A 24,130-nucleotide genomic window follows, 5' to 3' on the forward strand; every position below is an offset into this window, starting at 1 on the left:
GACACCACAACAAGCGTCAGAATTGCAGGCGGTGTGAATGCAGCAACAGGCCCTCACAGGTCCTCTTAATGAGCTAAGCATGCGTGTCCTGCCGCCTGCGTCGCTCCATCTCCATGACGATCTCCATGACGACATCTCTCACTGAGGTCATGAATTATCCCTCCTCTCGGTTTTATGGCGAAGGAGGAGGGGGCTGGGGACATAGGTGGATGGTTTAATTAACTTTAATTCACAAGAGAAGTTATCAAGTTGGAAGGAATACTATAAATAGGAGAAGGTACCTACTATTTTGGTTTGTTATGGTTGGCCCCTTTCCCTGATTAGGGTTACAGAAATAGACCAAAATGTTGGAACCCACTGTTGGGCTGTGGCTGATGACTGGTTCCTTGCCTGAAATATTGATTTTGATTACTTGGTGGGTCACAAGACAAAAACATTCAGCCAAGCTTGTATTATACACAACCATCTCATATCACCCAAATACTGTATAAATGATTACCTGCTATATCCATGTAAATACCAGGGACATGTTCAGTAGGAAGAAAACTGAGTGCAACTGGTAGGTACTTCCCATTTTGTCCAACAAGACATTCAGTCTAATTTTGTCAAATAAAACATGTTGCTAAACATTTTGTTACGGTTTACCCCTACTGAACACGACTCCGTTATCCCTTCCAGCTAAACAGCCTCCTTCCCAGCGGTGCTGTGATAGTAGCAGAGCCTCTGGGAGCACTCGTCTACCTGAAGTGCAGCTTCAAGGCCACAGCCTGAACAGCTCCCTAGGCTCGTGTGGTGGCCTGGCTCGCCCTCCCCCAAGGCACCAAAGAAGAACTGAAACAGGAGACTACTGTCCAAACCTTTGCCTCTCATCGAGCTGGACGGGATCAACCCCGACTGGGGGACAAGGTGGGTAGAAGTTGCCCCTAACCACTGATAGGGTCAGATATCTTTCCTCTCTAATGTTAAGGATAAGAGAGGGTAGTGCAAATTTGATTTGAGACTTGTTATGGGTAGCTTCTACCTCACTTGTAAAACAGTCAAACGCAAAACAATGCTAGCTTCCGAGCTCTCTCTCAAAACTGAAGTGAATTTGTTTTACAAGTGAGGATATAGAGCGATAGAGCTGGCCGTGTTTAAAAACCCAGATTGCCACCGGCCATCAAAGTTAAACAGTATATTGTCTTGTCATCCTTTATGAAACTCTAGTCAGACATGTTGTTTTGTTTTACCGTGGTATCATGTCTATCACCTGGCTTCAACTGTAAAGGCTTTTATACATCCTGAACTGTAGCCTCTCTCTTCCTCTTGAACGGCTGTGGCTGTCCTTCCTCTCTGTCAGATTTACTGCAGTTGCTCCAGTTTTTTTCTGGACTGCTGGACATCCAGGGAACCCAGTGGAGAGCAAAGAGTTCTTCGCGGGATCAGGGTAAATCAAAGAGATAGAGAACACTATTTCAAGGATTTGGTGTTTGAGTGCTGTGTAAAGTGTTGTAAGTGTGTGTGCGGGCGTGCCTGTCTGTCTGCCTCTCTCTGGGTCTAGGGTTTGTGTGTCTCCTTTGTTTTAAGTAGTCACTGGTTAGTCAGAATGTCTCTTGTGACTTGTCTCTGCAGTTGAGACCAGAGGTGACTACTGTGTCTGAGGATGGGAAGGACTATGAGTTGACTGTGGAGAGTACCATCCTGTCCCTGCCCTGGCGATGCCTCTCCTCCTCTCCTCCTCCTCCTCCACAGAGCAGTGTACTCTCTCCTTACACCTGAGTACAAGCAATCAAGGTAAAGGCTTCGTAAGTAATCCTGCATACTCACAGTATCACCTCAGTAAAGTTATATTCTTCACAATTTAGTATTTTTAATAACTGATTTTGGCAATACGTTTGATTTCCATAGCGTCTTGATTCTCCAGTGACAACGCATTCTGACATGTCGGTATCCCTACGAAATAGACAAAAACAAAGCCAACGACAACAACCATTAAATGATCTATTTGTTCCTCCATAGGAGAGGATCTGCTGGGTCCAGATGTGGTGTTGTCCTCGTGCCAGGTGGATCTCTCCCAGAGCCTGGGGTGTCGTAACGGGGTGTGTAGCCAGGCCCTGGTTCACCTCAGCGCTGTCACAGACTTCCTCAGGGACGGAGACAGGACGACACAGATCTCTGTCAAACCCATCGTCACATCCAACTTCCCTCTGGAGCGCTACACACTACAGAGTGTCCAGGTACTGTAACTGGAAGAAAAAAAAACCTTGTGATGGGTTGGGAGGAGAGGGGATGGTTTTGCTAGCCTGGTCCCAGATCTGTTTGTGCTATCTTGCCAACTCCCATGGTCATTGTCACACTGTTTGGCACAAAACTTTGTAAGACAGCATAAACAGATCTGGGATCAGTCTAGGTTGTTACACTTAACTCACTCAATGGAGAATATGCTATGATGCTGTATATACTGTATAGTGTACAATTGCCCATACACAAACTGTAAGTTGCCAACACAATCATATAAGCATGTTCTGTATACACTTTATTTTCTCATCTAGATAGCTGAATGTGAAAATGAAATAAATTATATTTGATATGTGATATCTGCTTTGTGTTTTCAGATCACAGTGAAGGATGTTCCCTCTGCATACTGCTACTCTTTCACTGATCCTCACATCATCACGTTTGATGGCAGGTACTTCAATCACTCCTTTTAGTCAGCAAAATGATAGATGCAGTCATGGCAATATTAGTCTGCAAATATAATAACAATCACAAGAATACACATTACAGTAACTGATACTGTACTGTAATGTATTTAATGCATTTCCTTCCAGGCAGTATGACAACTACCAGATTGGGACGTTTGTGCTGTACAAGAGCACGCGGCAGCCGTTCGAGGTCCATGTGCGCCAGTGGGAGTGCGGGAGCGTGGTCCACGGCGCCTCATGCATGTGCGGCGTCGCGAGGGGACGGCGGTGACGTCATAGCCTTCGACATGTGCAACGGCGAGCTGGGGGACACCAGGCCGCACCTGTCAGTGAAGAACAGGGGACGGGGCAAGAGCTGCATCCGCATCACTGAGTCTTACCAAGGACGAAAGTCACAGTGAGTGAATAAATAAGTAAATAAAATGTAACATTAAAACATTTTTAAAAATAAAGTTGTCCTCTGATGAGTTGGTGGTGCCAGGAAAAATAAAAGGTTACTGAGTGGAAGCCCACGCCCACAGGAAGTAGTCATTAGCCAATAGGGTGTTGTGAAAGGCAGTGTAAACTTACAGTGCAAAGTCGGGATTCAATTGTTTATGCTAATTATGATATGATACAGACTGTGATGATATAGCGAAGCACTGGAAAGCAGAAAATAATTTAGTCTCAATAGAATAGAGTAAAATCAAATGAAATACAACAGAATACAATAGGATCTAATCCCTTTCTTTCTGTGCTGTAGATTACCTTCTCGTCTGGGGCATTTGTGTGTGCCGATGTGTCTGACTGGGGCATGAGTCTGACCCTGAGGGCCCCCAGCTCAGACTGGGGCTACACCGAGGGCCTGTGTGGAACGATATGACGGACAGACGCACAATGACCTCCACACAGCAGGGGGCGCAGCGCTGGACAATGAAGACGTAGCAGCCTTCATCTCTGAATGGAGGTTAGTCTGATGCCAAATCTCAAATCAACCTCTAGTCCCTAACTTTATGGAGTTTGCAGATTCTAACCAGCCTACCAATGATTGCATTGCAGCTTTCATTGTAATTCCTATGCCTATACAGTTTCTTTAGATCTGCAAAACAGGAGCAGGCTTTTGGATATTAATCATTTTGAACATTTACAGTACCAGTCAAAAGTTTGGACACACCTACTCCTTCAAGGGTTTTTCTTTATTTTCACTATTTTTTACATTGTAGAACAATAGTGAAGATATCAAAAACTATGAATAACACATATGGAATCATGTAGTAACCAAAAAAGTGTTAAACAGATCAAATGTATGTTGTATTTGAGATTCTTCAAATAGCCACCCTTTGCCTTGATGACAGCTTTGCACACTCTTGGCATTCTCTCAACCAGCTTCATGAGGTAGTCACCTGGAATGCATTTAAATTAACAGGTGTACCTTCTTAAAAGTTAATTAGTGGAATTTATTTCCTTCTTAATGCGTTTGAGCCAACCAGTTGTGTTGTGACAAGGTAGGGGGGGTATACAGAAGATAGCCCTATTTGGTAAAAAATCAAGTCCATATTATTGCAAGAACAGCTCAAATAAGCAAAGAGAAATGACAGTCCGTCATTACTTTAAGACATGAAGGTCAGTCAATACGGAACATTTCAATAACTTTTAACGTTTCTTCAATGCAGTCGCAAAACCATCAAGCGCTATGATGAAACTGGCTCTCATGAGGACCACCACAGGAATGGAAGACCCAGAGTTACCTCGCTGCAGAGGATAAGTTCATTAGCGTTACCAGCCTCAGAAATTGCAGCCCAAATAGATGCTTCACAGAGTTCAAGTCGCAGACACATCTCAACATCAACTGTTCAGAGGGGGACTGTGTGAATCAGGCCTTCATGGTCGAATTGCTGCAAAGAAACCATTACTAAAGGACACCAATAAGAAGAAGAGACCTGCTTGGGCCAAGAAACACGAGCAATGGACATTAGACCGGTGGAAATCTGTCCTTTGGTCTGGAGTCCAAATTTGAGATTTTTGGTTCCAACCGCTTTGTCTTTGTGAGACGCAGAGTAGGTGAACGGATGATCTCCGCATCTGTGGTTCCCACCATGAAGAATGGAGGAGGAGGTGTGATGGTGTGGGGGTGCTTTGCTGGTGACACTGTCTGTGATTTATTTAGAATTCAACACTTAACCAGCATGGCTACCACAGCATTCTGCAGCGATACACCATCCCATCTGGTTTGGGCTTAGTGGGACTATCATTTGTTTTTCAACAGGATAATGACCCAACACACCTCCGGGCTGTGTAAGGGCTATTTTACCAAGAAGGAGAGTGATGGAGTGCTGCATCAGATGACCTGGCCTCCACAATCCCCCGACCTCAACCCAATTGAGATGGTTTGGGATGAGTCGGACGGCAGAGTGAAGGAAAAGCAGCCAACAAGTGCTCAGCATACAGTGGGGAAAAAAAGTATTTAGTCAGCCACCAATTGTGCAAGTTCTCCCACTTAAAAAGATGAGAGAGGCCTGTAATTTTCATCATAGGTACACGTCAAATATGACAGACAAATTGAGGAAAAAAAATCCAGAAAATCACATTGTAGGATTTTTTATGAATTTATTTGCAAATTATGGTGGAAAATAAGTATTTGGTCACCTACAAACAAGCAAGATTTCTGGCTCTCACAGACCTGTAACTTCTTCTTTAAGAGGCCTCTGTCCTCCACTCGTTACCTGTATTAATGGCACCTGTTTGTACTTGTTATCAGTATAAAAGACACCTGTCCACAACCTCAAACAGTCACACCTCCAAACTCCACTATGGCCAAGACCAAAGAGCTGTCAAAGGACACCAGAAACAAAATTGTAGACCTGCACCAGGCTGGGAAGACTGAATCTGCAATAGGTAAGCAGCTTGGTTTGAAGAAATCAACTGTGGGAGCAATTATTAGGTAATGGAAGACATACAAGACCACTGATAATATCCCTCGATCTGGGGCTCCATGCAAGATCTCACCCCTTGGGGTCAAAATGATCACAAGAACGGTGAGCAAAAATCCCAGAACCACACGGGGGACATAGTGAATGACCTGCAGAGAGCTGGGACCAAAGTAACAAAGCCTACCATCAGTAACACACTACGCCGCTAGGGACTCAAATCCTGCAGTACCAGACGTGTCCCCCTGCTTAAGCCAGTACATGTCCAGGCCCGTCTGAAGTTTGCTAGAGTGCATTTGGATGATCCAGAAGAGGATTGGGAGAATGTCATATGGTCAAATGAAACCAAAATATAACTTTTTGGTAAAAACTCAACTCGTCGTGTTTGGAGGACAAAGAATGCTGAGTTGCATCCAAAGAACACCATACCTACTGTGAAGCATGGGGGTGTAAACATCATGCTTTGGGGCTGTTTTTCTGCAAAGGGACCAGGACGACTGATCCGTAAAGGAAAGAATAAATGGGGCCATGTATCGTGAGATTTTGAGTGAAAACCTCCTTCCATCAGCAAGGGCATTGAAGATGAAACGTGGCTGGGTCTTTCAGCATGACAATGATCCCAAACACACCGCCCGGGCAACGAAGGAGTGGCTTCGTAAGAAGCATTTCAAGGTCCTGGAGTGGCCTAGCCAGTCTCCAGATCTCAACCCCATAGAAAATCGTTGGAGGGAGTTGAAAGTCCGTGTTGCCCAGCGACAGCCCCAAAACATCACTGCTCTAGAGGAGATCTTGATGGAGGAATGGGCCAAAATACCAGCAACAGTGTGTGAAAACCTTGTGAAGACTTACAGAAAACGTTTGACCTGTGTCATTGCCAACAAAGGGTATATAACAAAGTATTGAGAAACTTTGTTATTGACCAAATACTTATTTTCCACCATAATTTGCAAATAAATTCATTAAAAATCCTACAATGTGATTTTCTGGATTTTTTTTTCTCATTTTGTCTGTCATAGTTGACGTGTACCTATGATGAAAATTACAGGCCTCTCTCATCTTTTTAAGTGGGAGAACTTGCACAATTGGTGGCTGACTAAATACTTTTTTTCCCACTGTATGTGGGAACTAATTCAAGAGTGTTGGAAAAGCATTCCAGGTGAAGCTGGTTGAGAGAATGCCAAGAGTGTGCAAAGCTGTCATCAAGGCAAATGGTGGCTATTTGAAGAATCTCAAATCTCAAATATATTTTGATTTGTTTAACACTTTTTTGGTTACTTCATGATTCCATATGTGTTATTTCATTATGTGTACATTCATTTGATGTCTTAGATATTATTCTACAATGTAGAAAATAGTACAAATGAAGAAAAACACTTGAATAAGTAGGTGTGTCCAAACTTTTGACTGGTACTGTACATGAGCTCTTTCAGCTGTGGTTGTGATTTATTTCCATAGAAATCCTAACTGATGAGTTTGTATTTCTCTTCTGGCAGACTCCCTCCTGGTAGCAGCTTGTTTGACACCGTTCCGTCCTATCAGAGCGCCCCAAACCCTCACAGGTACTGTAACTGTGAAGAAGAGTCCCGCCCCAAATCCCCGCGAACCAGGTCTCAGCCAATCCCTGGCTCCGACTCCTCCTGTTCTCACCACGGCAACGTGAGACTCCACAGTATAATCCCTACTCTAGATGTCACTGCCGAATACATCAACTCAGTAGAGCTGTTCAAAGGCCACCATGACTACCCCTCAGGGAACTCCAACCAGCATGGCCAGGCCGAGGACACCGCCTCCCAGCCTGGAGAGAGAGGCTCTACCCTAACAGGCTCCAGCCATGGAGCCAACAACCAGAGAAGCCGTGGAAGGCGCCAGTCCTACCAGTTCCTCCCCAACACGCCCTACCAGAGCTTGAGCCAGTCCGACCTGGAGGGCTTCACCTACTTCTTCCCAGAGGACCACGAGCTGGCAGCCCAGCCCGAGTCCTCCCCTACCCCCCACCTGGCCCACCCCGTCTGGGCTAACACAGCTCCAGGCCAGGGTGCAGTGCCAGCGGGTGGTGGCTAACTCCAGTGTGGCCCTGGGCTGCGGCCGGCTCTTAGGCCCGGCCATAGTGAGCCAGGCGGTGGCTATGTGCGTCAGCGACCTCCAGCTAAAGGACGACCAGGCCTGGGTGGGCGCCACTCTGCCTCTGCTTGAGAACGAGTGTGAGAGGAGGCTAGTGGAGGAGAGGGGGAGAGAGGGAGAGCACCAGGACATGTTGTCCTTCCTCAAGTGTCCTAATCTATGTAATGGGAATGGGCAGTGCTCCGAGTGGGGGTGTTTGTGCTTCCCCGGATTCGGCTCCTACGACTGCAGCGTTATCTCTGGTAAGAAGAGGGCAGGATTGGATCAGTAACACACATCTATAAGTCAATCATACATATTGTAAGTCAACACTAGGCCAGGGTTTGGCTTGTAGTTAATCAAAATGAAAGACATATCACAGTAATTAGCTAATCCTAGTAAAGCGATTTAAAAACCTGCTGACATTTTTTTCTGTCGTCTGGGATGGTGAAGACCAGACTCCAGAGATCACAGAGCTGGAGAACGAGGGACTGTGTGATGTCAGACAGAGTGACTGCTCCACTGTACAGGTCTTTGGACAAGGCTTCAAAGACTCCTATGAACTCAAGTGTGAATTTTTGAAGGAAAAGGTACCATGCTACATCACACACATAAACACACACATACACACCGACACCGACACACCGACACCCACACACACACACACACACACACACACACACACACACACACACACACACACACACACACACACACACACACATACACCACCACACACCACATACTTATGACTATTATTTTCTGTAGCACAGTACTTCTGACCCCGCCTGTCTCTGTCTGCGTGTGTCCAGTTTGTGGATGGTGAGTGGACCCTGGACGAACCTCAGTTTTCCCTGGCTACCTTCCTGGATGTGTCAGGTCTGGAGTGTCGGCTCCCCCTGGGAGTACAGACAACCCACTGCAGGCGTGGACCTGGATATGGCCACCGGCAGACCCCTCGCACGCTGGCAGATCAAAGTCAGTGGAACAACGCTATGCAGCACATCTCAGTAATGTTTTTGCCATTTCTAACCAGGAACCAGTCTTAAGCTGTGACCCAAAAGGCCCCAACCCACCAATGGGTCCAGACTCATTTGGGAATGGGCCAATGACCCATAAAATACAGCTGGATAACAGAGCCCTAAACAATAGTACTATTTGTAGCAGGGCAGTGTTCTGGTCTAGTGTTCTGATATGGTTTGTTTGCACACCTACCAGATGTTTTCAAGATGGTGAAACCTGGACAAGATACCCTTACTTATAGTCGTAGCTTCTGTAAATATTTATTACCAGTAGTCACTGATAAGTAAGTCATTAACATTGTCTTGGCAGGTGTCCAACGACGGCTACGGCTACAGCAATGCCAAGATCCTGACCCTGTTCGATGGAGCCTGTCAGATCTGCACGCTCAATGCTGACGTTCTCTGTACCTCGAGGGTGGGTTTCTCTTTGTTTTTTTCTCAGGGTTTTAATGGTATCACAACGTTTCTGGTAGCAAGATCAGAATGTGTTGTTTAATGATTAGAGTCTGATTTTAAATGATTCATTTTTTTCATGTCCTTGTTCCTTGTGTTTTCCAATTTGATTGAGAAACATGTTCTCAGCCTGAGGATGCATGAATCAGCTTCTCGTAGTTTGTGTTCTTTTTCAGCCACTAACATTCAACAGATACAGTACATTATGTTGTGGGACATTCAACAGATGTTCAGGCTAGCTCAAATTTCAGGCCCCTTTCCCACCAGGAAAAACCAGTACATGGGGCCTGGCCCCTCTTAAAACTAAATGTGAGTGTAGCACATGGGGAAGTGTGAAACTTACCCATCAGCCTGAAGCGTCTTAACATACGGCGCCACACAGAAAGCTAGCTATGTGGCGCAAGTGGGGACACTTCCCCATGTGCTACCTACCTGAGCACCACTCCTCCTAGTTATGTGTGCCAACCAGTTTCTTCTGAAGAACTCAAACAGAACATTTATCACCCAAACAAAAAGTGGCCAATGCTCTGTTTGTCATTTAATGTATGCTGGAGGTCCATATAGAAGTGGTGTGGGTGAGATGATAGGTGGAAGCTGGCGTGATTACCTCTCTGGCATCTCTTAACACAGGAAACAATTAGGTGTTTTAGTCCAATCAAGGTTCACTTGCGTGTGTGTATGCAGTAAGTCAATGCCAGCCCTGTTCTCTTGTTGGCCCGAAAAGTGTTCCTGGTTCCTATTTCAATGGCAAGATCAGATGTTTGATGTTTTCTAAAAGGCAAACAGATATATGCCAATTGTGTTGCTGTGTATCGATCCCCAGGAGAAAACATGCAACATTGACAGTGTATGTTATGGAGAGGGAGACCGAAATCCCAGAAGCCCTTGCTTGATATGCCGACCAGACTCCTCCAATACACATGGTCCATCGCTGAGAGTAAGTACAGCACCCTCTACTAATACTACAATATGTTATAATTACTTTTAATATTATACAAAAGCATCTGTATACAAATTCATACCAAGCCAACTGAAATCGGAAAAAGGTATTTGCTGCCACCAACTACTGACGAGAGCACACGGTCACAGAGAACACATATGGCTGCATGGTCTCTGGAATACGTTAACAGATGTCAACAGCTCAGAGTTGGTCATGCTGTAGGGAATAAGGTGTGATTGAGGTCAGCGTAATTACAGAAACTTAAAGTACTTTGTGTACTGTAATTGTGGTTGATTCAATGTGTTCCAATGCCTTCTTTGTGCTGTGTTTTGATTTTAGTGTTCTTTGTTAATATAAAATTAGGCCAAATCACTCCAGATTAAACTGGTTTGAACGAGGAATGAAAACAGAAAATCTAAATTTTACAAAGATCGATAAACATATCAATAAACAAGTTGAAATAAAGGAACATTATTGTACCTCAAATAAGGATATGGCCTTTAATTATGAAATTATTAAAGTATTAGGTTATTATTATGTTATTACTAAATACTATTCTGCTCCTGGCAGAGAACGAGCCTCCAGTGTTTCAGGCAGCCCAGGGGCGTCTGCAGACGTTCCAGGGGGAGAACTTTGTGTACCAGCTGCAGGCTCAGGACCCAGAGGGCTCTGCGGTGCTGTTCACTCTGGAGTCAGGCCCCAGTGACGCCTCCCTCTCCCCCGCTGGCCTGGTCATCTGGAAGGCTACTGACGCTGCCATCTCCACCTCCACACAGACCTTTCGGTTCACCGTCACAGACGATTGTAATGCTGAGACGCATGCCTCTGTCCAGGTAGGGTTAGTCTCGCTTACCATGCCAACAGGCTGTTGAAAGTGACGCTTAAAAGGTCTAAATATGGATTAATACCACAAGAGGGAGCTCTAGATGTGTAATTATCATTGATCGTCAAAGATCACATACTGTATGAGCCTAGCTGTACTAGCAGGACATTCAAAACCAAGACACAGTACCTTACCCATGCATCTTACCCATGTAACCAAGATATAGTAACTTACCCATGTACTGTAGCTTACCTCAGATACCAATATTCTCTCCACAGAATCGTCCATAAGCTCTACTAACATATCCTATTCCACTGTGTGTCCCCAGGTCTCTGTGTGGCCCTGTGGCTGTCTGAACAGAGCTTCCTGTGTTACAAACATCAACCTCCCTCCTGGCAGTGGGGAGTACCTATGTATCTGTCCCGCTGGCTTCAGAGGGGACAGGTGTGAGGAGGACATAGACGACTGTAAACCCAACCCCTGCCGTATGGCCAAGTGTATAGACGGACCCAACTCTTTCTCCTGCATCTGTCCCCCCGGAATGACAGGTAATGTACATGACAGAAACAGAATTATAAACTGGGTGGTGTGAGCCCTGAAGGCTGATTGGCTGGTATATCAGACCCTATACCAAGGGTATGACGAAAACTATATTTTTACTATTCTGATTATGTTGGTAACCAGTTCATAATAGCAAAAAGGCATCTCAGATGCTTTTCAGACTTTTTTATGGGTCTCAGATGCTTTATTACTTTTAATCATTCGGTTATGAAGATATGCTTTCTAAGAAGCATACTCTTTATGACCACTCTTTCAGTGTGTGGATAGCCTACAAGCAGGGCCACATTTCCTTTTCTGGTTCAGTGAATTTAGAGTATGATGTTTTGTTAGTAGATTACATCCTGTGTGTGTAAGGCTGTGTACTTTATGTTGTTTTTGTGTTCCAGGTCATACCTGTAGAGAGGATTTGGATGAATGTGCCGCAGAGCCGTGCTTCCCTGGGGTGGGCTGCAACAATACACTGAGCTCATTCACCTGTGGCTCCTGTCCAGAGGGTTACACTGGGGACGGGAAGAGTTGCAGTGGGTCCCACTCTCCCTGTCTCTGTTTCTCTCCCTGTCTCTGTATCTCTCTCTTTCTCTACCCCTCTCTCTGTGTCTCTCCTCTCAACCCACCATTCTCTCATCAATATATGTATATTGACTGTGAGTAATTATATTCTACCTCCTCTTCTCCTGTAGTTAAATCAGAGCCGTCCAGTGGTAAGGGTGATGACTATGAGCCTATTCATAGAGTGCCCGTGCCCGTACCTGCTGTACCCACTGGAGGTCACCAGGGTTCTGGCACGGTTAAACCATCAGGCCAGGCCCCCTGCTCCAGACAACCATGCTACCCAGGGGTGCAGTGCTTCGAGAGCACACATGTGTCCATAGGGTACATCTGTGGACCCTGTCCACCTGGGCTCCATGGCAACGGACACACCTGTAGTAGAAGCACCACAACAGGTGAGAAGGGTCACCTGATCACTTAGCTGATGATTGATAGGGTTAGTTGATAGAGGTGATTGAGTTATAATAGCTCTATACAAATCAAGCTCTATCCTCTTAACTTCCAGTGTTTTACAGGACAGAGGCCAGTTACCACCAACAGAGAAGATGGACGTCCCCAAGTGACAGAAGACTCCAGTAGGGAAATCACTGGCACCACCTCCAACTCTTCCTCTTCTTCCTCCTTCCAGAAAAGGAGGAAAACTGAGGGGCCCTCGTCGGGTAGCAAGAGAGTCCCCTCCATGGAGAGAAAGACACCTATTAGCCCCCAGGACCAAACTATCACCAGAGTCTCCACCCCCACCAATCACAACAGAGGTCAGAGCAGCAAGGTGGACCTGACCCCTGACCTCAACCACGGGGTCAGGTGGGGGTCATCGACTCCCATAGTGACCTGTGCGGACTCGCCCTGCTTCTCCGGTGTGCCCTGTGAGCCCACTGTCTCAGGGTCCTTCAAGTGTGGCCGCTGCCCGTATGGTTACACTGGAGATGGGGTCACCTGCAAAGGTTAGCGGTTAGCACTCTTGTTCTTTGGTTTTCATTCATATACAATACCAGTCAAAAGTTTGGACACACCTACTCATTCAAGGGTTTTTCTTTATTTTTACTATTTTCTACATTGTAGAATAATAGTGAAGACATCAAAACTATGACATAACACAAATGGAATGATGTAGGAACCAAAAAAGTGTTAAACAAATCAAAATATATTTTATATTTGAGATTCTTCAAAGTAGCTACACTTTGCCTTGATGACAGCTTTGCACACTCTTGGCATGAGGAATACTTTTCCAACAGTCTTGAAGGAGTTCCCACATATGCTGAGCACTTGTTGGCTGCTTTTCCTTCACTCTGCGGTCCAACTCATCCCAAACCATCTCAATTGGGTTGAGGTCGGGTGATTGTGGAGGCCAGGTCATCTGATGCAGCACTCCATCACTCTCCTTCTTGGTCAAATAGCCCTTACACAGCCTGGAGGTGTGTTTTGGGTCATTGTCCTGTTGAAAAACAAATGATAGTCCCACTAAGCGCAAACCAGATGGGATGGCATATCGCTGCAGAATGCTGTGGTAGCCATGCTGGTTAAGTGTGCCTTGAATTCTAAATAAAACACAGACAGTGTCACCAGCAAAGCACCCCCACACCATCACACCTCCTCCTCCATGCTTCATGGTGGGAACCACAGATGCGGAGATCATCCGTTCACCTACTCTGCGTCTCACAAAGACACGGCGGTTGGAACCAAAAATCTCCAATTTGGACTCCAGACCAAAGGACAGATTTCCACCGGTCTAATGTCCATTGCTTGTGTTTCTTGGCCCAAGCAAGTCTCTTCTTCTTATTGGTGTCCTTTAGTAGTGGTTTCTTTGCAGCAATTCGACCATGAAGGCCTGATTCACGCAGTCTCCTCTGAACAGTTGATGTTGATGCTGTTACTTGAACTCTGTGAAGCATTTATTTGGGCTGCAATCTGAGGTGCAGTTAACTCTAATGAACTTATCCTCTGCAGCAGCGGTAACTCTGGGTCTTCCTTTCCTGTGGCGGTCCTCGTGAGGGCCAGTTTCATCATAGCGCTTGATGATTTTGCGACTGCACTTGAAGAAGCCTTCAAAGTTCTTGAAATTTTCCGGATTGACTGACCTTCATGTCTTAAAGTAATGATGGACTGTCATTTCTCTTTGCTTATTTGAGCTGTGCTTGCCATAATATGGACTTGGTCTTTTACCAAATAGATATTCTGTATACGACCCCTACCTTGTCACAACAAAACTGATTGGCTCAAATGCATTATAAAGGAAAGAAATTCCACAAATTAACTTTTAAGAAGGCACACCTGTTAATTGAAATGCATTCCAGGTGACTACCTCATGAAGCTGGTTGGGAGAATGCCAAGAGTGTGCAAAGCTGTCATGAAGCCAAAGGGTGGCTACTTTGAAGAATCTCAAATATAAAATATATTTTGATTTGTTCAACACTTTTTTGGTTACTATGTGATTCCATCTGTGTAATTTAATAGTTTTGATGTCTTTACTATTATTCTACAATGTAGAAAATAGTTAAATAAAGAAAAACCCTTGAATGAGTAGATGTGTCCAAACTTTTGACTGGTACTGTATTTATAACATTGAAATCCTTACATGGACATGAAACTGTTTGTGGTGTTGTGTATTCCAGCTGTGTGCCGGTATCCATGTGGAAGGAATATGGAGTGCTCTCTACCCAACACCTGCACTTGTAAAGAAGGCTATACTGGATATAACTGCCACATAGGTGGGAACAACAGTCAGGGCTGGACAGTTCATATTCTTATGGCAATTTATTATATTATTTATATATATATGTTTCTTTTTGTTGTTTTTTTTGCGGGGGGTAGATCAGCTTTAATATTGCAGATAGATTGTGGCTTCCATCAATGTATTGTCTGCATCATTTCCAATCCCCCATTTAAAAAAATTACAATATATACACTACCAGTCAAAAGTTTGGACACACCTACTCATTCAAGGGTTTTTCTTTATTTTTACTATTTTTTACATTGTAGAGTAATAGTGAAGACATCAAAACGATGAAATAACACATATGGAATAATTTAGTAACCAAAAAAGTGTTAAACAAATCAAAATATATTTTATAGTTGCGATTCTTCAAATAGCCACCCTTTCCTAACAAGAATAAACATGGCATGAAAGCAGCTCTTTCTCTACATTAAAGTGCACCTGGGAGCCTTGATGACAGCTTTGCACACTCTTGGCATTCTCTCAACCAGCTTCATGAGGTAGTCACCTGGAATGCATTTCAATTAATAGGTGTCCCTTCTTAAAATTGTATTTGTGGAATTAGCCAATCAGTTGTGTTGTGACAAGGTAGGGGGGATAAACAGAAGATAGCCCTATTTGGTAAAATACCAAGTCCATATTATGGCTAGAACAGGTCAAATAAGCAAAGACAAATGACAGTCCATCATTACTTGAAGACATGAAGGTCAATCAATCCGGAAATTGTCAAGAACTTTTAAAGTTTCTTCAAGTGCAGTCGCAAAAACCATCAGGTGCTATGATGAAACTGGCTCTCATGAGGACCACCACAGGAATGGAAGAACCAGAGTTACCTCTGCTGCAGAAGATAAGTTCATTAGAGTTACCAGCCTCAGAAATTGCAGCCCAAATAAATGCTTCACAGAGTTCAAGTCACAGCACATCTCAACATCAACTATACAGAGGGGACTGTGTGAATCAGGCCTTCATGGTCGAATTGCTGCAAAGAAAGAACTACTAAAGGACACCCATAAGAAGAAGAGACCTTCTTGGGCCAAGAAACACGAGCAATGGACATTAGTCGGTGGAAATGTGTCCTTTGGTCTGGAGTCCAAATTTGAGATTTTGGGTTCCAACCGCTGTGTCTTTGTGAGACGCAGAGTAGGTGAACGGATGATCTCCGCATCTGTGGTTCCCACCATGAAGAATGGAGGAGGAGGTGTGATGGTGTGGGGGTGCTTTGCTGGTGACACTGTCTGTGATTTATTTAGAATTCAAGGCACACTTAACCAGCATGGCTATCACAGCATTCTGCAGCGATAGACCATTCCATCTGGTTTGGGCTTAGTGGGACTATCATTTGTTTTTCAACAGGACAATGACCCAACACACCTCCAGGATGTGTAAGTGCTATTTTACCAAGAAGGAGAGTGATGGAGTGCTGCATCAGATGACCTGGCCTCCACAATCACCCGACCTCAACCCAATTGAGATGGTTTGGGATGAGTCGGACGGCAGACTGAAGGAAAAGCAGCCAACAAGTGCTAAGCATATGTGGGATCTCCTTCAAGACTGTTGGAAAAGCATTCCTCATGAAGCTGGTTGAGAAAATGTGCAAAGCTGTCATCAAGGCAAAGGGTGGCTACTTTGAAGAATCTCAAATATAAAATATATTTTGATTTGTTTAACAATTTTTAGGTTACTACATGATTTTGATGTCTTCACTATTATTCTACAATGTAGAAATTAGTAAAAATAAAGAAAAACACTTGAATGGTGTGTCCAAACTTTTGACTGGTACAGTATATACAGTGCCTTTGGAAAGAGACCCCTTGACTTTTTCCACATTTTGTTACGTTACAGCCTTATTCTAAAATTGATTAAATTGTTTTTTTCCCCCTCATCAATCTACACACGATACCCCATAATGACAAAGCAAAAACAGTTTTTTAGAAATGTTTGCCAATTTATTAACAAAAAAAACTGAAATATCACATTTACATAAGTATTCAGACCCTTTACTCAGTACTTTGTTGAAGCACCTTTGGCAGCAATTACAGCATCAAGTCTTCTTGGATATGACGCTACAAGCTTGGCACACCTGTATTTGGGGAGATTCTCCCATTATTTTCTGCAGATCCTCTCAAGCTCTGTCAGGTTGGATGGGGAGCATTGCTGAACAGCTATTTTCAGGTCTCTCCAGAGATGTTCGATCGGGTTCAAGTCCAGGCTCTGGCTGGGCCTCTCAAAGACATTTAGAGACTTGTCCCGAAGCCACTCCTGCGTTGTCTTGGCTGTGTGCTTAGGGTCGTTGTCCTGTTGGAAGGTGAACCTTCGTTCTGGAGCAGGTTTTCATCAAGGATCTCTCTGTACTTTGCTCTGTTCATCTTTGCCTCGATCCTGACTAGTCTCCCAGTCCCTGCCGCTGAAAAACATCCCACAGCATGATGCTGCCACCACCATGTTTCACCGTAGGGATGGTGCCAGGTTTCCTCCAGATGTAGACGCTTGGCATTCAGGCCAAAGAGTTCAATCTTGGTTTCATCAGACCAGATAATCTTCTTTCTCATGGTCTGAGAGTCTTTAGGTCCCTTTTGGCAAACTTCAAGCGGGCTGTCATGTGCCTTTTACTGAGGAGTGGCTTCCGTCTGGCCACTCTACCATAAAGGCCTGATTGGTGGAGTGCTACAGAGATGGTTGTCCTTCTGGAAGGTGCTCTCTACCGATCTCCACAGAGGAATTCTAGAGCTCTGTCAGAGTGACCATCAGGTTCTTGGTCACCTCCCTGACCAAGGCCCGACTCCCCCAATTGCTCAGTTTGGCCGGGCGACCAGATCTAGGAAGAGTCTTGGTGGTTCCAAACATCTTCCATTTAAGAATGATGGAGGCCACTGTGTTCTTGGGGACTTCAATGCTGCAGCGATTTTTTGGTACACTTCCCCAGATCTGTGCCTCAACAGAATCATGTCTCGGATCTCTACGGACAATTCCTTCGACCTCATGGCTTGGTTTTTGCTCTGACATGCACTGTCAACTGTTGGACCTTATATAGACAGGTGTGTGCCTTTCCAAATCATGTCCAATCAATTAAATTAATCACAGGCGGACTCCAATCAAGTTGTAGAAACATCTCAAGGATGATCAATGGAAACAGGACCTGCACCTGAGCTCAATTTCGAGTCTCATAGCAAAGGGGCTGAATACTTATGTAAATAAGGTATTTCTGTATTTAATTTTTTAATAAATGAGCAAAAATGTAATTATGTCATTATGGGGTATTGTGTGTAGATTGCTGAAGAAAATGTTTTATTTAATCCATTTTAGAATAAGGCTGTAATGTAACAAAATGTGGAAAAGGTCAAGGGGTCTGAATTCTTTCCGAAGGCAATGTATATATATATATATTTATTTTTCTTTATTTATTATTTTCCCCTAACCCTACCACCCCTCCCTTAATTGGAGTAAACTAATGGACAACAACTCTTAGGCTTCTACTTCCATCTTATACGTACTATATACATTTTACGGACACAGTATAGTTTACAATAGTTATCTTTTGTTTGTTTTTAGTCCCATCCTTCAGCTCCACTCAACCACTCCCATCTATCTCTGAAGACCATCCAGTTTTGATTTCTATTTGCCATATATTTTTCAACTGTACTGTGATGTTTCACAAAAGTTCTGAACCTTTCTGTTCTTATGGCTTTTTATGAGAGTTACAAAATAACTTCTGCAAAAATGTCTGTAAATTAGAATAAGTTGTTTTCAGTTACACATAGAAGTTGTAGATTCTATTAACCTTCTACCTTCTCAGCTGTCTGCCGACCGGACTGCAAGAACCATGGGAAGTGTGTCAGGCCAAATGTGTGTGTCTGTCCTGTGGGCTACAGCGGACCAACATGTGAGGAAGGTAAACATATCATCCCACACATATTTGAACTCTTAACTATGTACTGTATATCCTGGCCCCAAATCGGTTTGTGCTATCTTGCCAACTCATTGTCACTCATTGTGTGGCTTGACAATGATGTAATAGGAGTTGGCAAGATAGCACAAACAGATCTGGGTCAAGGCTATATGTTCTCCATTGTATATATTGTACTGTAAATATTCTCATTTTCTTACTGGATGCTCTGTACACCTCTTGGTTGCTGTGTTTGTAGCTAACTGTGAGCCGTCTTGCCAGCATGGCGGAACCTGTCTGGCCAGGAATCTCTGCACCTGTCCTTACGGTTACGTGGGACCAAGATGTGAAATCAGTGAGAGCTCATTCAATCCATTTATCCTTTCTGGCATATACTGTATCATGTTTCCCTACAATTATCTGCTTGCCTAAAAAAAACGGAATGTGTGTATAGGGGTTAGGATTTGTCATGTGTAACTGTGTCTGTGTGTGTCTCTGTTCAGTGGTGTGCAACAGGCACTGTGAAAACGGAGGGGAGTGTATTTCTCCCGATGTGTGTAAGTGCAAGTCTGGCTGGTACGGACCAACATGTAACTCAGGTAACTCCAATCAACACCACATGTTTCTACTTAGAAGCCCATGCCGAATGTATCTCTTTTTGACAACAGTATGTTTAGCTATGGGCTAAATATTCCATTGTATTTATCTCCAGCTGTCTGCAATCCAGTGTGTTTGAATGGTGGGACTTGTATCAAACCCAACATCTGCACCTGTCCCAGTGGCTTCTATGGCTCCCAATGTCAGATTGGTAAGAATAGGTGTCATATTGACAATCAATAACCTCAATTGATTATGAGACATTCTACTGTTCTCCTAATAGTGATTGATCCGTCAATTTGCACAGAAGTCTATTGCATGGTGGTACTTTGGTTTAGTGAGGTATTACTGTAGGTGTGTCACTGTGTGTGTTGCGCCCTCCAGCTGTGTGCAGCCCTCCCTGTAAGAACGGAGGTCAGTGTATGAGGAACAACGTGTGCTCCTGCCCCGAGGGCTACACAGGGAAGAGGTGTCAGAAGAGTAAGTGCCACTGCCACCCAACACAACCAGACACCCCACATCACTGTCTATGCATGCAGTATTAAATGGTTCTAGGCCCTATACCAACGTAAATACATGTGATAGAACCTAATTGTAATAACCCTGTAGCAAGCTAGTAAGTACATGCAGTTATGTTCATTGAGCCAAAGATGCATGTTGCGTTGTGTCTTTCAGGTGTGTGTGACCCCATGTGCATGAACAAGGGGAAGTGTGTGGGGCCCAACTCCTGCTCCTGTGCCTCTGGGTGGAGGGGGAAGAGGTGTAACATTCGTGAGTGAGAACATAATGTACAACCACTGTTAACCTGAACCTGTCCTCATGTAAACATGCCTAGACAATGCTAAGCATCTCTATGTGTGTGTGTGTATTTAGCCGTGTGCCTGCAGAAGTGTAAGAACGGTGGTGAGTGTGTGGGAGCCAACACCTGCCATTGTCCCACGGGATGGGAAGGCCTGCAGTGTCAGTCCGGTGAGTCCTATTGCTGCCAAGTTTCAATACATAGATATATACTTTTATCCTGTACTTATATTGAGTTCTATACTGTCCTCCATCTGCCTGACGCACAGCCATCTGTAAGCAGAGATGTCTTAATGGGGGAAGGTGTGTCCTGCCCAACTTCTGCCACTGCCGCAATGGGTACACTGGCGTCACCTGTGGGTTAAAGGTGAGCATTGGGGTCACAGTTGGATGTTTATTAACATTTGTTGTTTTTTGGGGGGGTTGGGGAGATTGTGTACTGTAAAACCTCTTTGCTCTTTTGTAGGCCCCTCTTGCATAAGGGAAATTACTGAAGATGCAGAAGTTTTACAAAATACACAGCGCAACAGAAGAGAAGAGTCCTTATTAGGCAGTCTGTGATCATGGAGTGTGTGTGCCTGTATGTGTGTGTGTGTGTGTGTTTGTGTGTGTGCTTGTGTGTGTGTGTGTTCGTGCGTGTAATTGTGTGTGTGTGCGTGTGCATGTGTGTGTATCTTTGTACATTAACGGGGACTGGATATATTGCACGTATCTAATTGTCCCTGTTTTGTTGCTACCTCAATGCTCAAGGTAGCACATTGATATAAAGCCCTAGCATAAGAAATGCATAGCATATTCATTAACAATGCATAATACTAATTGGTGTTTTGACCAATCAGATCAGCTGTTTTGACAATAATTGGGCAAAAGATCAGAAATGTGCTGCCTGTGTAAACGTAGCCAAACTATGTAATCTAACATAGACGTTCAGACATGTATTTTAATGCATACAAATGTGTTTTATAGTCCTTATCCTAGGCTTTTATACAAAAGTGTTACTGCACACAGTATTACGTTAGAGTAAGAGAAGAGAATCCGATGAAAAACTAGTTGATGGTTTATTGAAGAACAATCTAGATTTATAAGATATTAATACCCACTTTTCTATTTGTTTTGTTGTTCCTTGTTATTAATTTGACCAAAGTTTTTTCCGCTGTGGTTTATTGTGGTACTGAAAGTGTTTTTTTGCCTAAACTGTTGTGCACTGTTGTTTCACACTTAATATGTATGGAGAAATAATACTATTCTTCTTTATGCATCACACCTGCCTTGGAAATGTTATTAGCTTGTTTGATTTTTATGTCCACTTGTCTGCAATCGTTTTGTAACTGTTGACGAGATCTGTTATAAGTATCAATTCAGATATACTTGATCACTTTTGTACATTATACTGTAGATATAGTACCAGTCCAAATTTGGACACACCTACTCATTCGAGGGTTTTGCTTTATTTTTACTATTTTCTACATTGTAGAAAGAGTGTGCAAAGCTGTCATCAAGGCAAAGGGTGGCTATTTGAAGAATCTCAAATATAAAATATATTTTGATTTGTTTAACACTTTTTTGGTTACTACATGATTCCATATGTGTTATTTCATAGTTTTGATGTCTTCACTATTATTCTACAATGTAAAAAATAGTGAAAATAAAGAAAATCCCTTGAATGAGTAGGTGTGTCCAAACTTTTGACTGGTACTGTAGGTCAAAACATTCATTATTTTAACACTTAAACCTCATTGTTGTAAATCACGCATATTGAAACAAAATAAAAAGTGATTGTGTAATTTGCTGTAAGTAACATGTTGACTGGTTCAAATACAATACAGTAGGGGCTGGACATACACTTTTGTAACAGTTTAGTTATACTATTAATTAGCTACAGTATATTGTTAGTAAAAGCAGTTCGCTAAGTGTTGTTTTACTGTAAATCATCTGACTGCATGATAAGAAATGATTTCAAAAGAAAATAACAATAAACCTTGTATCCACATTTTATTCATTATATAGCACAAACACAAAATTGTATAGTAGATATTAAGTTAACAGTCAAATGTTATCGTTAACACAAAAATCTGTGGTTCTTTAAAAAAACATTTACAAAAGGCTGAGAGACAATATCTAAAGCACCGGATTTGGAATGAATACGGTTGTACATGGCCTCTGACTGGTCCTCTTTGACCTCTGACCCCCTATAGGGTTAAAACACCTTCTTCCTCTCCTCACAGCGTGGTCCGGAGTAAGGAGGGCGACAGCGGCACGTATCGGGAGACACACACTTGCCTCCATTCAGACAGGGCTGGTGACACACAGCTGCAAGATAGAGAGAGAGGGGAAAGAGACAGAGGGAGAGGGAAATAAGAAAAATAGATGTTACATTAAGAAAGAAAGGAAGGAGGGCTCATTATGTACTCTGGTGGCCTCTTCACATCTGGGGAAAGACCGCTCTGAGAACAAAATCTCAAAACAGTCATTTTCAACAGATATCTCACGTTGACAGGTTTCTCACTTTCTCACACACTTCTCACACACTTCTGTTTATAATTTCTTAATTTGCTGACAGTCTGATTTATACTTGTTATTCTTTAGCATGCCTGATTAACTTCTCTGCCATCTATTGTTTGACCCAAGTGTGTCAGTTTGTTACAAAGTAACACACTTGACACACATCCAGAACAGATTAGTGATTAGGCTCCAGTTACGGTTATACATTTATTTGGCCTGTTGCCTGTATCTGTGTAAGTGTGTCTGCTAGTGTGTGCATAATGTACCGTGTTTGTGTGTCTGTTGGGGTGAGAGTAAGAAAGTGCATGTCTGAAAATGTGTATACTGTATGTTGGTTGTGTGCCAAATCTGTGAGAGTTTATGAGAGTGAACTGTGTGTATATGAGTCTCAAATTTTACATTACATTTTAGTCATTTAGCAGACGTTCTTATCCAGAGCGACTTACAGTTAGTGCATTCGTCTTAAGATCTCACTCACCAGTGTGGCAGGCTCCACCCAGCCAGCCCTCTGGACAGCTGCAGATTCCTGGGGCCACACAGCTGCCCCCGTTCCTGCACCCCTGGGGACAGATCGCTGGGGAAACATCGCAACAATGCATTCTCAACATTCTGGGAACCAATAAATCACCATTATACCTTTGGCCATGTGAAGCGTTTTCTTTGTCCCATTCGAACGTAATTAAATAAACTATTTTTTATTGTTTTAGTACGTGTGAAGGTATCTTGGCATTGCAATGAAGTTGTCAGAGGGTTCCGGAGAGGATTTATATGCTACTGTTGATTAATAGGCCAGCTGAGCAACCAGTCTCACTGCTGGTTTCACCTCTGTGTGGATTAGGCTAATTAGGATGTAAACAAACCCTCTTGGCATTTGGAGCCGGTCCAGCTGGAGGGACAGATGCACTTGGCCACTCCGTTCACAGCGATGCAGTCGCCACCATTCCAGCATCCACTATCACATTTCACTGGAAAAGACAGACATAAAATCAAATCATCCACTTCCCTCCCCATGTCCATGTTCAGAACCTTTTACTATAGGACTAAGTCTTAACTCCCCACCCTTGTCCAACCACACTCTCTCTAAATAAAACATATTAGGTTACTTGTACTAGCCTCCTGTAGTTACCAATACATAGATATTATTACAATATTTACTCAGATTTTTAACATTAACCAAGCACCAACATACTGTATATCTAAAAGGTTTACAGAATTAGATAAGTACCTTTATGACAATATTTTCCTCCAAATCCAGAAGGACATCTGCATTTCCCAGGGCGAAGGCACTCTCCTCCATTCTTACATTTGGGATAGCAGTTAGCTGTTCAAAACAACAGGCAATATATTCATCAGCACTCATCCAGTAAGTCATGCAAATGTTACATACATGTTGTGATGAAAAAATATATGATATACATATTTCATATATTGTTCAATGCATGACTTTTCTTTTCTAGTTTGGCTATTTTGTTTTCTGTCTCCTTTCTAGGCAAATATAAAGTTGTAACATCACCATACTGGCAGGTCTCTCCCTCATAGCCGCGAGAGCAGAAGCAGGTGTTGTTTCGGATGCAGATGCCAGCATGTTGGCACGGAGGG

At 43.4% G+C, this 24,130-nt stretch overlaps 2 protein-coding genes across 2 annotated transcripts; one reads left to right on the top strand and one right to left on the bottom strand.

Moving 5' to 3' along the window:
* The first annotated feature begins 1,697 nt into the window (after positions 1–1,697).
* On the top strand, positions 1,698–21,813 carry vwdel (von Willebrand factor D and EGF domains-like). The gene is given in 30 exon segments (XM_045217439.1): positions 1,698–1,773; positions 1,999–2,216; positions 2,595–2,668; positions 2,811–2,943; positions 2,945–3,085; positions 3,427–3,544; positions 3,546–3,630; positions 7,084–7,567; positions 7,569–7,953; positions 8,144–8,280; positions 8,503–8,595; positions 8,630–8,668; positions 9,023–9,127; positions 9,989–10,067; positions 10,070–10,102; positions 10,676–10,938; positions 11,257–11,476; positions 11,876–12,010; positions 12,170–12,433; positions 12,554–12,982; positions 14,651–14,746; positions 18,545–18,640; positions 18,894–18,989; positions 19,138–19,233; positions 19,347–19,442; positions 19,616–19,711; positions 19,907–20,002; positions 20,105–20,200; positions 20,299–20,396; positions 20,496–21,813. Coding segments are annotated over 30 exon segments (4,392 nt in total). The 3' UTR covers positions 20,511–21,813.
* Positions 21,814–22,004: 191 nt separating this feature from the next.
* On the bottom strand, positions 22,005–24,130 carry vwde (von Willebrand factor D and EGF domains; the record flags this gene model as incomplete). The annotated part of the gene is given in 5 exon segments (XM_041873484.2): positions 22,005–22,339; positions 23,010–23,105; positions 23,392–23,496; positions 23,757–23,852; positions 24,045–24,130. Coding segments are annotated over 5 exon segments (496 nt in total), but the record flags the coding sequence as incomplete, so codon positions are not given.

Source organism: Coregonus clupeaformis, unplaced genomic scaffold, assembly GCF_020615455.1.
Source record: "Coregonus clupeaformis isolate EN_2021a unplaced genomic scaffold, ASM2061545v1 scaf1056, whole genome shotgun sequence".
Classification (NCBI taxonomy): domain Eukaryota; kingdom Metazoa; phylum Chordata; class Actinopteri; order Salmoniformes; family Salmonidae; genus Coregonus; species Coregonus clupeaformis.